Source organism: Histoplasma capsulatum, genomic scaffold (genome assembly GCF_000149585.1).
Source record: "Histoplasma capsulatum NAm1 scaffold_2 genomic scaffold, whole genome shotgun sequence".
NCBI classification, from domain to species: domain Eukaryota; kingdom Fungi; phylum Ascomycota; class Eurotiomycetes; order Onygenales; family Ajellomycetaceae; genus Histoplasma; species Histoplasma mississippiense.
The window spans coordinates 3002948-3017856 of NW_001813981.1; the positions used below are offsets into that span (position 1 = coordinate 3002948).

Sequence of the window (14909 nt, forward strand, 5' to 3'; positions counted from 1 at the left end):
CGCGAGCAGCTGCGTACAGATTGTAGAAAGGGAATAGATACAAAAATAGTTATGCGCCCTTGGACATATCACCTCTTAGGGTGTAGGTTGGAACAAAAGAGTTTGTACAGCGCCAGAAACCATGAACCCAGCACGGGGTGGAAAGGCTAAACAAAAGGTCAAAAATGAAATGAAAGGCAACCGTTCTAGTTCTGGTTGTAGTTGTAGTTTTGGAACGCGCATCCGCAGCCCGAGGTGGCACAGCAACGAGTAGATTGTCGATATCCATTTGAGTTGGCGCAGGTACCTTGGTATAGCATATCGGGGGCGCTGGTTTGACCTCGGAACATCAAACATCCAGCATTCCCAAATGTTCAACATTCACATCTCATACCCACATGCGGCATGCGACCTCCCCATGACCCAATTTACCATCATCTTGACGCATAACTCGAAGTCGGTGAGCCGCAGTCCGCGGCATTTTCATTGCTCACAGCCGCTTTTTGCCGCGTCGGGCAAATCTGCGATTGATGGTGGCGACGCGGTCCATCGTCGATTCATGATCAACATTTGATGTGCCCACTAGCCTCGCCACTAGCCGACTGCCGCGCTAGCGGTTGCGGACTCTCCGTTGGGCTGCAGTGCTAAGCATGCTCCCGGTGACTTAGCTTGTCTGGGTTAGTTGATCATCCATCCCGTGTCTTGAGTCTGGAGATCTCCTTCTCCCCAACTTGAAAATGTCCTCCATGGCTCACGTATGGTTCCTCAGAATCGCTGTGCCTGTTTACGCAGGATACTTCGCAATCGATTGCTCATCAGCCATTGGAGCTGCCTACCCGTTGAACCGCCTACTCGTGTCTGCCCACTACCGAATCTTGATCAGATAGCTCTTGAAACCGACTGCCCATTCTTCCAGCCGCTCTTATTGATGCATACAACAGAACCGACATGCTCATGATATTCCGATGATCTTTCGAGTCTATATAATTATTCGTGGGCCATCTAGTAGAGTCACTACGTATGGATTCTAGACCCCCTTTGAGGCTTGAGGCGATGATTCCTTGAAAGCCAGACGTCCGGGTCTCGAAGTACTTCGGTGCCTGGCTGGGAGGAACCAGAGTAGGAATTGTGTACGAACATAAAGAATTGTTTCTAAGACAAACGCAATATCATCGACTGCCATCGCTCACAGCTGGGTAGCTCTAGCAGGAAGATCCTTTGCAAGATATTGAAGCCTGTTTGGTTAGCAAAGAATCCACATCACTCACTTTTCCCCCACTCTCCCGACCTCACATGAGGGTTAGGGATAGCTTAGCGGAGTATTCTCCGTTTCCCATTTACTCTGAATGCTTTTTGTATTGCATTTTTGTTGTATATTTGCAATTTTTGCATATTCTATTCCCCTCACAACTGGCTACCTAGTTACGCATTCATTCATGTTTGTGTCATCGATCGATTGACTTGAAAGGAAAAAAAAAAAAAAAAAAAGAAACCTTATTGAAGCTCGAATAACGAAGAACTCTGGAGATCCTTATTTACAAACCACCAGATCATTACGAAGCTTAAATGCCCACTGCAATGCATGTTATATCAATATGTTCCTCGCATAGGAAACAAGAATATCTTTTAAAGATTAGAGTTAGATAGAACACCGATTATCATCACGAACCGAGTCTTTGCGGACGTTCTAGTAGCAAACCGAGCCTGTTTGATGCTCCGCGTAAGATAGAGAGACAACCTGATCCTCGCCATCCAGGCCCTCGATCAGCACCTTACTTGAGGAAGAGGATGAGGTCCCAACATCGCCGGATTCCGAATATCCTAGTTCCTCGATCAGGTTTGTTTTCAAAAAGAAAAACAAGGGTTCCTCATTCTAATGTGATAGAAAATATTTGTTGCTGAAAAGTAAACAATACTGGCCTTCCGAACTACAAGTTCAGGCTGTAAAATGGAATGTAATCATTGATGGAGAGAGAGGGAAGCAAAGAGGAAAAAGAAAAAGAAAAAGAAAAAGAAAAAGAATATGCAAATGCAAATGCAAATGCTAAGGGATCTCCAGCCGAAGCAACGCACATACTATCTATGTAAATCAGCGCTGAGGATCGAGGCTCAAAGAATCTAGACTGAGCTATCAACGCCGCATCCGAGGAGCATTTTGGTGCAGGCGGGTCTCTTTTACTCATCTAATGCCGAGACAAGCAGGCTGACCAGCAACAACTAGTCTCTCTATCCTATTCTTTTCCGTTCTCTTCTCCAATGCATTACTATCAATATCCAGCAGAACTGATGAGTTAGTTTATCTTCTTCAGACAAGCGGGGGGGAAATCTTCTTCCCTCGCCCAAAATCAATATACAAGTATCCGCGCGCACTTCCTCGTTCCACAGTATAGTAGACGCCGGCTCATCCAGCGGGATAACTAACGGTTATGCAGCGGGTCCGGGTAATCAATAACTCGCATTGATCTTAATAGATATGCAGATTTAGATTGCTCTATAGATCGTTTTCTTCGGAGAAATAAAATCCAGCCAATGCCAGACCATCCCGACTGAGACGCAAGCATCAGCACCAATAAATATAGTTTATGGCGGCGGCAGGATCCTTCAATATAAAAGGCAGATATATTACTCCGTACAGAGCATAGTATAGTGCACTCCTTCACGACTCAGAAGGGTCTGGAGTTTCAAAGCGGATCCTCTCATGGCTCTGTTTCATTTGCTGATAAAATACTCCGTAGATCACTCCGTAAAATTAATGCTGTTTTACTTTTCTTCAATAGTTAGCTTTTAATGAAACTCGTTTCTTTTCTCAGTCAGCAAGCTAGTAAACGATCTCTCATAAACGATGGGTAAGAGTGTATATTCTCATTCTCTGTTCAGAGAGGCAAACGATGACAATATAGGCTCTAGCAACGATGGAAAAGAAACGGAGTCCCGAACTTATAGTTTCAAGAAATAAGAACGAAAGACCAAGTAACTGGAACCCAAAAGTTGCCAGATTGGCTGAGATAGCCGGCTCACACTCAACAATTCTCAGCGGGGCCTGGAGTTTCTGCCTCTGCGGATCACATTCAACATTTCTGACTCGTCTAAAGCACAGAGTATGCTCTGATGGGTGAGTGAGGGTATATATCTGAGTATCGTGTGTCATCTAGTTTTAATGAAGGGGTTTGGTTCTTTTTGCTGAGAGATCGAAGCCACAGGCGACTCTAGAAGAAACGCGGGACGCGTTGTTTTTTGCCGTTTTTGGTTGTTTATGGCTGGTTATGGCGTTTTATGGCTTTTCTTTTCTTTTCTTTTCTTTGCTTTTTCGTTTCTTTTTTCATTCGGTTCAAGATCGCAACAGGGTGTTGACGTTTATGGCCTGCGAGGGTGCATTATGCATGGATTATTGGTTGGGGTCTTCAACACAAGTTTTTTTTTGTCAAAAAAGCATTGAACTCGGGTGATGATTCTCCTTTGCTCTTTGCGGAGATTATTGATGGAGTTTGTATGCTTGGACTCTTTTTCGCAGCCAATTGGTAGCGGCTGAATCGCTTCCTGGTGCAAGGCTGGTTGGTTCCCTTGCGACCCTGTCAATCTCATCGTTGGTGCTGATGAGAGTCTGCCACATCGGTACACATTGGTACGATCCTGATTGAGGAAACTCGAGAATGCTGGTCTAACCGATGGGCTAAAATGGGTTCGATGCCCCTGTCGCGTCGTCCTGGCTCCTTGAGTCGCAGGGCGAAAATATCGTATCCGTAGATGTCATGTCGTCATTTACCTCTATCCCCACCATCCAGCTCTGCCTGACACAGGGCCGATATAATCCACAATGTAATCATGGCCCACTCTGGGCCCTGGGGCGGCTCGAGTAATAGACATAGTGTGGTTTTGATGTGATGGTTGGCTCCACCACCCCAGCTAAGCTAGGCCGATGCTAAGAACCTCCAACCTCACACTTCACGAAGATGATACAGCCTGCCTGGTTTTGGGCAGGTTGGAGGGTGGATGAGGAAAATGGATGACGGCAAGCCATGTTATACCAAAATACATAGAGAAACCCCCACTCTCTATCTCCATCCACGAATTCGCCAGGCATAACGCTTCAGGCTCCAGGCGTTGCCAGCTCCTGGATGTCAGTCTGCCATTAGTGCGCCTGTTCCATGTTTCCCCAAACCTAACCAGTTTGTTTCGTTCCCACGTCTAGAATGTTCCCCTGGTTAACAGTTCGCACGGCACAGCTCGAACGAATTCGGATGACGCGCATCATTCAATGTTTGTTGGATGTTGGGAACGGCGGGGGAGTTATTCATGTTGGCTTTTTTTGACGCCATGTTTCCTGATCGATGGGCCCCGCCCTCCCCAGATTATTGTCTCCACTGGCCAGTTCCCCTGTTCTGGTCGCGCAAAGCCTTGGAAGCCTGTTGTATGTTCCTGCAGCGCTTGAATCCCGCTAAGGCGGCGGAAAACAACGCGGGTTGGGCTGGCCGGCTTTAAAACACTCTATTGTCCCACCATGGACAAGGGCAGCACAAACAACCATTTACTTCCCTCCGAGCTTTCAGCATTGTGTTTTACTTTTTGCTCGAATGGTTTAATTTCCCACTGCCCATCGCGAGTCGTTTGTTCTTGTTGTGCGTTCAAGGGTCGTGTCCTGCTGTTGGCAACACCGGGTTCCTTCGCTATCTAATATTTTGTTGTTTAATTTTGTTTACATATGCTTTGTACCGCGTCCATGGTCAAGAGTAAGATTTTGACGTGACCCAATCTCTATCTATACCCAGTCCCAGTCGGGTGGAGTATGCAGAAATTATCCTCTCAGCCGCAAGAACCCACGACCCAGAGTTCCTCTTTCTACAAGATTTACATATATTAACCAATTGGAGTGTGGCGGGTCGACCACTGCGCGAGCACCACGCGCGCGGCCGAAGATGGGGAGGCCTTTTGTCCTCTTGTCTCTAGGCTTGTCGGCAATCCTATTCACCGCGATATCAACCATTGTCAATGGGGCGTTCGCTGCATCGCTTGAAAATGCAGTCCCCAATTGCGCATTCCTTACATACATGGCCGTGGTGCTGACGGCCATAAGTTCTATTGTCCTGGGCCTACTACTCGTCTCGTTTACTCTGGATGCAGCAAGAGGACGGCGATTCTGGAAATCGTGGAATGGATTGGCATTCGTCCTACTTGGTGGAATCCTTTCCATTGCACTCATATTCGTCGCATTTGCCTTGCGACAAAGCGATTCCCTACTCAAGGGCGAGGATTCTAGTCTGTTCCCCCGCACTACTCGGGTATTGTATTATGTTTGGTGTGGGGTATGGGCTGGAGCGATTCTCTTCCAGATATTATTCTACGTGTGCTTAGCAGTCCACCCCGATCATAGACCGAACTTGCGAAGCGTCTCGATATCCAAACCAGCCTCAGACATTGCCAGCTTTCTACGGCCAAAGAGGAGACAGCCAAAGCTGACAGGGACGCGACCCTCAAGCTCTTTCCAACCTGCCGTCTTTCCAGAACACAAACAACCCCCCAACAATCCAACCGATTCACATCACGACTCGGAACGAAAGAATCACAAGTCATCGCTCTATGTAGGCAACATAATATTAAATACGCACATTCTGCAACATCTCCAACAACATGCCCGCCGCCACAGCGACAGCCACCAACAAGTGCAGGACTCGAAACCCCACAAAGTAATCTACCCATCCAACCGCAGCTGCAGCCCGCAGGAGCCAGAACATACCTTTGAGCAGTGGGACACTTCTAGCGTCCCGCGCGAGATCTGCGACGCCCTCCTCAAATCTACTATTCAAAACATTGCCCCTGCAGATCGCGCCAGCAGCAGCAGCAACAGCTACAAACAAACCACCGGCAGACCCAACAGCGAAGCGCCCTCCCTCGCGAGCATCTCGATGACAGTCACCACCTCAAAACCCTCACTCGTACGCCAGCAATCCTCCGACACGCCCCGGAAACCGCACAAAGACTCCATCCTCCCCGATTCCCCAAACCTAACCTCCTCTCCCTCCTCTTCCTCCCTCCCCAGCACCCCTTACACCCGCGCGTACCGCCCTCGACCCCCATCCGCCTACTCCTGCTCCTGCATCTCGCACCCTCCCATCGCAGCCACCCGCCACCAACACCGACACGATCTCCACACCCCGCTCCCACGGCCCAAATTCACCCCCAGACGCCCACGCGCGCATTCCTTTGAAGACAACATCCACCCGCTTTTCCGGACCAGCAGCCCGGAACCGCCGCCGGGCACTACGCGCGGCACAGTCGTCACCGCCTCCCCCGTCGCGGGCCAGACGATATCCAAGAACACGCTGAGCAGGATCAAGTCCGGCTCGTTCTCGCTGCCGGTGTCGAGTAGCCCCCTGGCGCAGACGGCGATGATGGACCTGGACATCGCTGGCGACAGGGTGGATGAGGGCGCTCAGGAGGGGGATTACGAGGATGACGATACCACGACGCGGACGGAGATGCCGATCCCGGGGTTTGTGCTAGCGGCGGGAAATAGGGGAAGTTGGGTGGATTATGGGAAGAGGAAGTCCAGTAGGGGTCCTGGTAGGGATGATGGGAGATAGTTTTTGTGGGGCGTGGGGGAAAAAGGAGCGGAGGTGGTTTCTTGGGCATTAGATATGTACGATCGTTCATGGTTTTATAGGTTTTCTTTTTCGTTCTCTCTCTTTTTTTTTTAATATACACTATTATTTGGTTGGTGGTAATAGTGAATGGATTTTTGATAATGATTGAAACAACCTGGAGGGCTCATGTTTATTGTATATAGATATCTATCACTTCATGGACGAAGTTTTGCTTTGCTCTCATTTGGCCCAGCTATTTATTTATTTCTTTCAATTGGTTTTCTTTTCTCCCTTCATTTTTCCGTTTCTTATCTACTTATCATTTATTATCTTTTTTTTTTCTCGTGGTAACTGCCCGCCCACTACGAGCGAAACGACCTCCAGCACAGGCTCCGACACAGACGACGATCCAGTGTACGATCCCAACTCTGACACCGATTTGACTGAACCAGATCGCCCCTTACCCGGGCCCCGAATGGCGTCTGCCAAGGGGAATAAAGACAGAGAAACACCGACTAAGGAAAGAAGAACGCGGTATCTACAGGCGAAAGCCGTAGAGTCTCCTACAGAGGGACCGAACAGGAAGTCCTGGAACGTTTTAAGTGCATATACAGTGTGCCGGATGCCAGTCCCATACTAGGAAGCCTAGGCTCCTCCCCTGGACTATCAAATCTCAACCTCAATCTCAACCTCAATCAAATCCGCAATAACCATAATCAATTACACAAAGTAGCACCTGGGTCCCTCATTAGAACTAGGCCTGATACATGAAATTACATTACCACAATTAGTGCTCAAATCCATCATTATTCATCATATGTATCAATCTATTCTTATCATTCTATACTTCTATCCTTCTATCCTTCACCCTTTCGGCATTCATGAGGCTTCGGTTCGTGGTAGTAATGTCGACGTTTGGTTCGTTCATCAGCGGTGGTGGTGGTGGTGGTATTCTTGGTAGCCAATCTCATCATGGGTATCTTTGCGGCTCTCATTCTGTTGATGATTCTTGTAGGCATTAGAATGGTTCTTGCAGGGGTTTCTTCGGTAGTTGGAGGAGCTGTGGCAGTGGCTCGCGTAGTCAGTTGATTCATATCATCTCATCATCGTCCCCTTGTTTGACATCCTCTCAATCTCTTGTGGACAGAGAATTAGAGTTTTCATTCAGTTTTTGTTATATACCTTTCCATCGTTGTGTCCGTTCTGTCCAGCCAATCATCTCTTTTTTTTTTTTTTTTTTTTTTTTTTTTTTTTTTTCTCAGATATTCAATCATTCATATCAAGGTATCATCAATCGTGGCGCTCGGTGCCCCAAAGGTAGGTTTGTATTCAGTATAATCATTGCTAGCTGGGGTTTCCATCCCCTTGGTAGAAGGCATTCATTTCTCCTTTCAATCAATCAATCAAGTTCTAATCCTATTTCCCGCAATCCAAGCTCCCTTGGCCTATTGCCTAAATCCTTCTGCTGGTCCGCGTAGCAGCTCGTGAGACGTTTATAGATGAAAAAGCAGTAGTTGCGGAAGCTTCTTTAATAAAAAACAAGCAATCCGGGCTCAATCTGAGTGGCTGTTATTGGTGCTAGCTACTCTGTACGGAGTACTCTGTAGTTTGGCGGATATATACAGTGTGTGGGGCGCTAGCCCGTAACGTGATCACCCACCTAACGATCGCTCCCACCTAACGATCGCTATTTTGCATACTAAATCAAGAATGCTTAGATACATAAATCTCAACAATAACCCTATCAAATTTATATATAATATGTAATTTATATATGTATATCTACATAGTAGATTATACAATTTTTAGATATTAAAAATCTGCATTATGTATTGAGTTATAAAGTGTATTAGCAGTTGATTTTCTTAATAAATTACATATATAAATTATATGAGATGTATTCAGATTACTGTATTGTTATTAATAGAACTATTCGATATTTTTCAATTAAATTCTAACAGCTATTAAAAAATTATATAATTAATTTAAATTTCAATTTATATATAAAAAGGCTATATATTAAGAAAGTTATTTAAATATTACAGAAACTAGCATTTTTCTCATAGAAATATAAAAAATACAGCTAGTAATTCAAATACATCTCATATAAATTTATATGAAGAAATATTTAGGACTTTTATATATGTAATACACAATGAATAATATAATCTTTTATATCATCATTTTCTTATAATAGTTAGATTTGATAGTATATTATAAATTACCAATAAAATATCAAATATATTTAAAAATGATTGATATATGAGGTGGATAATTTTGTCAATTTGTATGGGAAATCGCGATCGTTACGTGGGAGTGATCGTTAGGTGGGTGATCACGTTACTAGGAAGCCTAGGCTCCTTGTTGCGCCCGCTCGAGAGTCACAATGAACCCAACTTTCAGGTTACGGGCCCCTTGGTGCTTCAGCGCCATCAAATGCTTTTAAGTTTAAACCTAGTGGTTGGTTCCGTGCTCCCTGCGATAGTGGTGATGGTTAAGGTGCCTTGAAGAGGCCAGCTGCCTCCCCCCTTTTTTTTTTTTTTTTTAAGTTGTTATGCATGCAAATGCCCCTGATAGGTTTGCTGCCTCTCATATTGCGCCTCCGTCTCTAGTTGAAGGAATGGAAACTATCTACTCCGTATCGGTCAATCGATCATCCTCACCATCACCTTTCATTCTAACGTATGCGATGGATTGATCCTCTATTCAATATTATCATCCTATCAACTGCCAAGAACCTACCATGCCCTATATTTATGGGATTTACCACAAATCCTTCGAAGAGAATCGACTAAGACTACACGCCAGATGGGAAAGGAACCATTGGTTTCCATGTTTTGAGGTTTACAAGGCAGGAATGTTTTCAGGGAGGACAGGGGCAAGAAGATAGATGAAGAAGATGATGATAGTTGAAGAACTTAGGGGAATAAGGAATAATTTCAATGAAGGAATGGGAGTGGGAATGGGGTTTGATGGACTAACCAGGCAAGATTTGTATAATATATTGGTTTTTTTTTTGTTTTGGGTCTTTGTAGCCAGGGGGGTTGTTGGCATCAGTATTGTTCACGCCGATATAAGCAATGCCTGCCACCGATAGATAGTTACAATGACCCATTAGGCATACCCTCTGATAGGGGAGAACCATTAGCGAAACTTCGAGATCTGACCGACAGGGAGTGTCGCGTCAAGGCCGGCCTTTTTATAGCAAGGCTGTGCTCCTCAAAACCATTATTAAAGGGAGCCTGAATTGGCTCTACCGAAGACATCTTACATTCTAGGTAAAGGCGGAGGGGGAGCCCTGCAGTGCTAACTAGTTGACTTAACTAGTTAACCTCTAGTTAACTACTGTACTCCGTACGAAATTTACAGATTACCTACCTACCTTACATAGTTCGTTAACCACAGCTCGTTAGTGACAACAAACACATTCTCAGGATATGCGGATATGCTTTCTTCTCCCATGGCTCGCTCTTACTGAAGAAAAACTCAGAAGCTTCTTACCACCCAACTCGGAGGTGACTTGCTTTGGGTGGTGATCCGTGCCCCATTGCTGTAGTTCCGGGTACCGGCAAAGGTCCTGCGCTCGCCCCTGTCTCCAGCTGTCCGCTCCGGACTCCATGTAACCTGCATGCATGGCTCCTCCAATTAACTGTTGTGACGTCTTGACAGTTGGGTGGTTTGGTCTGGTTACTGTAAAGCCCGGCCCCCGTTTTGATATTTCTGGCCTTCTTTTTTTTTCTTTTTTTTTTTTTTTTTTAGAAAAACTTTGAACATACAACTGTCATTTCACACGGTCTTTTTCTGCTTTTTGCTTTCTGCTTCTTTTCCTTCTGCTACAGGTTTCTCAACTTCTGGTCGCCTCCCTCTCCTTACACTTGCTCCCCTCCAATCTCACCGCCTGCTGAGGGAATCTATCTGTCTTCGTATTTCTAGTTTGTCATTTGACGGGGCCGTATACTAACTACTACTCACCTAGCCAGCCTACCTAAGTATAAGCCCTGCTGGAATTAAGAAAAAGAAAAAAGAAAAAATAGAGTTGCTGCTCGCCGTCGACCAATGAGAACGTGAGGAAACCAAGTTCTATTGTTGTGCTTCTTGTTTCCTTTTCTTTCCTCTCTCTCTCTCTCTCCTTCATCCCTCTCCCTCCCCCATTTTTGGTTGTTTGACGCTGTACCAACTAACTACATCGCCGTGCTATTTTTTCCAAGTTGTGTTTGTTTTGAATAACTATATGTTGCGTTGCTGTTTTGTCTCTCCAAATTTCCCCTAACTCTAATTACTGTTCTTAGCTCTTCGTTGTTTCAGTTCCTGTCGTGTTGCTTACTTACCTATTTTTTTCTCTATTGTTGTTCCTCGATGGTTTGTTTCACATCTACACTCCCGACATTCCTTATCTTCTTGCCAGCCTTCTTGCTGAATACGACTATTCCTTGATGGAGTGATGCTATCTTTTTTGTACTTTCCGATCTTCCTTCTCGATCTGATTTTGTTTCTTTGTGTTTGTTGTTCACTTCCTCTCTGTGTCCGTCCTTCTCTTTCCCATCACGTGAGCTGACCTCATCCGAACCAATAGTTAGAGAGAGATATAGTGAAGATAGTGAAGATACTCTCTCTTCCTTCTCTACTTTACAAGAATGACGAGCCTTAAGCGCAAGCTGGACCGAAATTACGAATCGGGCAGTGCATATGGAGCAGATTCTCCCTCAGGGTGAGTATTATTGCCAGGAGCTCAATGGCGATGCCGCCTGTTACTGCTGGGCATCCAGTATCATCATCTACTTCATCTTTGAGCCGCTCACGAGTGCAAGCCGTGGCGCTGCGATCGCGAGCAAGGGGAAAGGGCCGTGCGCGTATTGGTCGTTCAAAATCTTTGAACGGGATCACCCATGACGAACCTCTGCCGAGTCAAACTCACTCGGATCCCCCGCAAACCCCTCGAGCAAAAAGAGCTCGAAAGACAAAGGAAGAGATCGCTCCTGAAAATGGCATTTCGGAATCGAGCACTCCGCGTCCCACCCGTCAATCTGCTAGGATTCTTTCCAAGTTTCATCATATGAGCTCCGTACCTGAGGCGCTTGACGACTTGGCCATACAACAACCAGACTTCAATAGGCCTCTTGATATCCATATTGGTTCCGACGAATTGGAGGCCAATGAAGATGATGCCTCGTCAAAATCGCCCAGTACAGTTACTAGGAAATCCGATTCTCAGTCAATTTCATTAAGATCGACATGGACAGATTCTTCTCGACCTCGTCGCAGTTCGGGCTATAAAACTGAACTGGAAACTTCTCCCGAGGAAGTTTTGAAGCCTCAAAGCAAGTTTGTAGAAGCCAATGCGGAGAAAGATAAAAATCCGGCTACAAAACCAGACGTTAGACCTGCGAGTAAGCAGGCCAGCCATGTGGTTACGAGGAAGCGAAATTCCGCTAGCAAGCGTGATGAGTCGGCGGAGGTTCTAAACAACATGGAAATGTCAACTGCCAACAGTGGATTGGATTCCCCACCATCTGAGAGAGTCGAGGATGATAAAATTGGTGGTGATGATATGGAAATAATAGCCCCAGAAGCCAGGCGCCCGTGGCCGCTGCCGCGACTTAAGACCCGCAATGCAGACTCGCCTGCTCGGTTAACAGAACTGGAATCTTCTTTACGGGCAGGCGAATCCCCTCCAACGGAGATATCGGATTCTCGAGCTGCAACCCCGTCTGAAACTGGAGAGTTGTCTGCCGGCCCGTTGTCAACACTTCCGAGCCGAGGTCGTGGACGCGGTGGATTTAGAGGAAGGGCAAGAGGCAGAGGATGGACCCGTGGTCGTGGGAGAGGCGGTCGGGGTCGGGGTGCTGGGAGAGGAGGGCGTGGTGGCAGACTCCAACCAATAGATCGCGAGATGTCTCTGTCTCCCAGCCCAGTCATCAAGCAACTCCGTGACAGACAAAAGGAACTGGATAAGGTGTTTCGTCGAGTCGCATCGGCCCAGCGAACAGCGCTCACCGTCATTGCAAATCGATCAGAGTCTAAACTCATGAAAGATCCCAATGCACACATGGCTGTCCCAGAATACGACCAAGTAATGAATGGTCTTAAAGCGAGAATGCGCAAGAGACTGGAAATAATTGAAAATGAATACAATTGGCGTAAAAAATCTGCGGATGCCATGCTCGAGGCTAACAAAGAACTTATCAATAGTAACTTCCATGTAAGATTTTTGTTGCCCTCTCTCCTTCCTTTCACTTTACAACAAACTAACTTCATCTAGGATAAATCCTGGCATGTTAGGAAGGAGCATCTCCTCGCTGCCCAAGGGAGCTATATGGCTTTTGTGGAACAGCGTCGCCAAGCTGAGGACGAGGATCACACTGAGGTAAGTCTCCAACTCTTCAGACATGGACAGTTCAGATCATGGAAAAGAATAATATATTGATGGAGGAAATTGCAGACCGACGAATCGGGGTCGGAGCGAAGCGTTACTTCTCATCGTCGCTCTGTTCGCGGATTCAACAGTTCGTTTGTCAGAGACCCGAAGGGTGCCGCACTCTATGACTGGGCTGCCTATGGTTGGGAGGAGTTTATACAACGAGCCAAGATGGAAAATGACATTTCCCCTCAAATAAAGGAGATAGCCCAAGAGACAACACGGTCACCGGTTCCAGTCAGCGACAAAATTTCGCAGCTCACGGAGGCTCTAACCGAACTTTGCGAGCAGGAAGAAGGTCGCACAGTAGGGGGAAAACCTTCCACTGCAATGCCAGTAGAACCTCCTACTGCGCTGAGTGCTCTTGCTGATGCCGCTATGGGCGACATTGGTCAGCGGCTAGCACAACAGCCCACATATGAGCCTCCCTTACCAGGCCCGCAATTGGCACCATTCCGCAATCTTCCCGCTGTACCTCAGGAGCCACTCCCGCAGCCATGTCACCCTCCACTTCATCAAACACGGTTAACAGACCATCATCCCCGCGGATTACACCGAACAATACTCCCCCAGCCTGTACTTGGGCCAGATGATCCCGCCAACCGACCCACGATCTCTTCTCCCACCTCCTCCTCCACCGCCACCGGGTTCTCGAGGACTACCCAACCTGCCACGCCGTATCCTACCCGCCTCCGATCGATATCCTTCCATCCCACATCTAAACGAACTTCCTGATCCATTCTCCTCTGCACCTCCTCACCTGCCCCCGCCGCAGGGTATGTCATATCTTCCGGCAACCTATCATCGACCACCCCCTCCCCCCCCTCCACCTCATGCTGCTCATGCCCATCACCCACCACCTCCTCCACCTCCTCCACCCCCACCACCACCACAATATATGCATGTACCAATGGGGCATGCGGCATTAAGCCCGCCATATCATCCCGTAATTTACGGACATGCGCCACCGCCACCCCTTCCTGGCGCACAGCATCACCCAGCGCATCCCCAACACCAACACCAACATCCACCACCGCTTCAACATCACCTCCAACCACACCCGCCGCCCCGTCCACAAAATTCCCATCCGTATCAACAACCGCAGTACCCGCAAAATCAACTTCCGCTTCCGCAACCGCCGCCGCCGCGTGAGCGCACCCCACCGCCTCCATATCACGAGTAACTTGCTAGAGTTTTGTTTGAAGAAAAGTGTGATGCATGCCTCTTTGAACTTTAACATTTTAAATTCTTGTCTTTTTCTTCTATCCTCTTTTTTTCTTTCTTTCTTTTGTCTGCCTCGGCTGGTTATGATGGAGGCGTGTGGCCAACCTAGTCCTTAAGGTGTTCCTGTTCGTTTTTCTTCCCATCAACACTTTTCATTTGCTTAAGTTTGGCTCTCTGGTTTATTGACTTGCTTCCTTGTTTAAAAAATTGGGGCGGGGATTGGTTTACTTTTCATTATTATTTTTTATTTGTTTTACATTGTGAGGTGTAAAGTTTCGACGCCCCATATGTTCGGAACCCCTTGGCGCAGAGAAGATTTTTACTTGAATGTTTCATTTCATTGGTGCTTCTTCCTCTCCTTCCTTCTTCTCTGTTTTCGTCCTTCTTTCGGCCATTATGCATGTATAAAGTGAGAGGCATGATGCTATTGATTAACGATGAAAATGGACTGGGTTGTGCATGTTTTAATTTTTCTCAGGGAAGGGGTTGCTCCCCTAGTTTCCTTGCTGGCTTGGGTTTCGTTGTCTTGGTAGTGTATTCACCACATCGAGCAACTATTTTATATTGATCCCTTCAGGAGCAAATAGCAATATCAATGGGGATTGTTTCATTTCAATTGGGAAATTCTTCTTGTGTGATTGTGAGTTGAGGTCATTTCTCTTCGCAGCACACGATAGCTAAGCATCCTTAGTCGATCGATTCTAATTCTGCTT

At 46.7% G+C, this 14909-nt stretch overlaps 4 protein-coding genes across 4 annotated transcripts in view; 2 read left to right on the forward strand and 2 right to left on the reverse strand.

Moving 5' to 3' along the window:
* HCAG_02946 (predicted protein) overlaps positions 1 to 460 on the reverse strand; it is a gene marked incomplete at both ends in the record, with an annotated part of 1707 nt that extends 1247 nt beyond the window's left edge. Inside the window, 2 exons of the mRNA XM_001542725.1 lie at positions 73 to 146; positions 374 to 460. Of these exons, the coding sequence (XP_001542775.1) occupies positions 73 to 146; positions 374 to 460 (161 nt within the window). The remainder of the gene's footprint in view (positions 1 to 72; positions 147 to 373) is intronic.
* A 4805-nt stretch (positions 461 to 5265) lies between these two features.
* HCAG_02947 (predicted protein) lies at positions 5266 to 6557 on the forward strand (the record flags this gene model as incomplete). The annotated part of the gene is made up of 2 exons (XM_001542726.1): positions 5266 to 5279; positions 5453 to 6557. 2 exons carry the CDS (start codon positions 5266 to 5268, stop codon positions 6555 to 6557), a joined length of 1119 nt encoding a protein of 372 aa, XP_001542776.1.
* Positions 6558 to 11289: 4732 nt separating this feature from the next.
* HCAG_02948 (predicted protein) lies at positions 11290 to 13100 on the forward strand (the record flags this gene model as incomplete). Its single annotated transcript, XM_001542727.1, has 3 exons — positions 11290 to 12756; positions 12817 to 12921; positions 13062 to 13100. 3 exons carry the CDS (start codon positions 11290 to 11292, stop codon positions 13098 to 13100), a joined length of 1611 nt encoding a protein of 536 aa, XP_001542777.1.
* A 408-nt stretch (positions 13101 to 13508) lies between these two features.
* On the reverse strand, positions 13509 to 14144 carry HCAG_02949 (predicted protein; the record flags this gene model as incomplete). The annotated part of the gene is made up of 1 exon (XM_001542728.1): positions 13509 to 14144. The coding sequence occupies one exon, from the start codon at positions 14142 to 14144 to the stop codon at positions 13509 to 13511; it is 636 nt and encodes a 211-aa protein (XP_001542778.1).
* Positions 14145 to 14909: the final 765 nt, after the last annotated feature.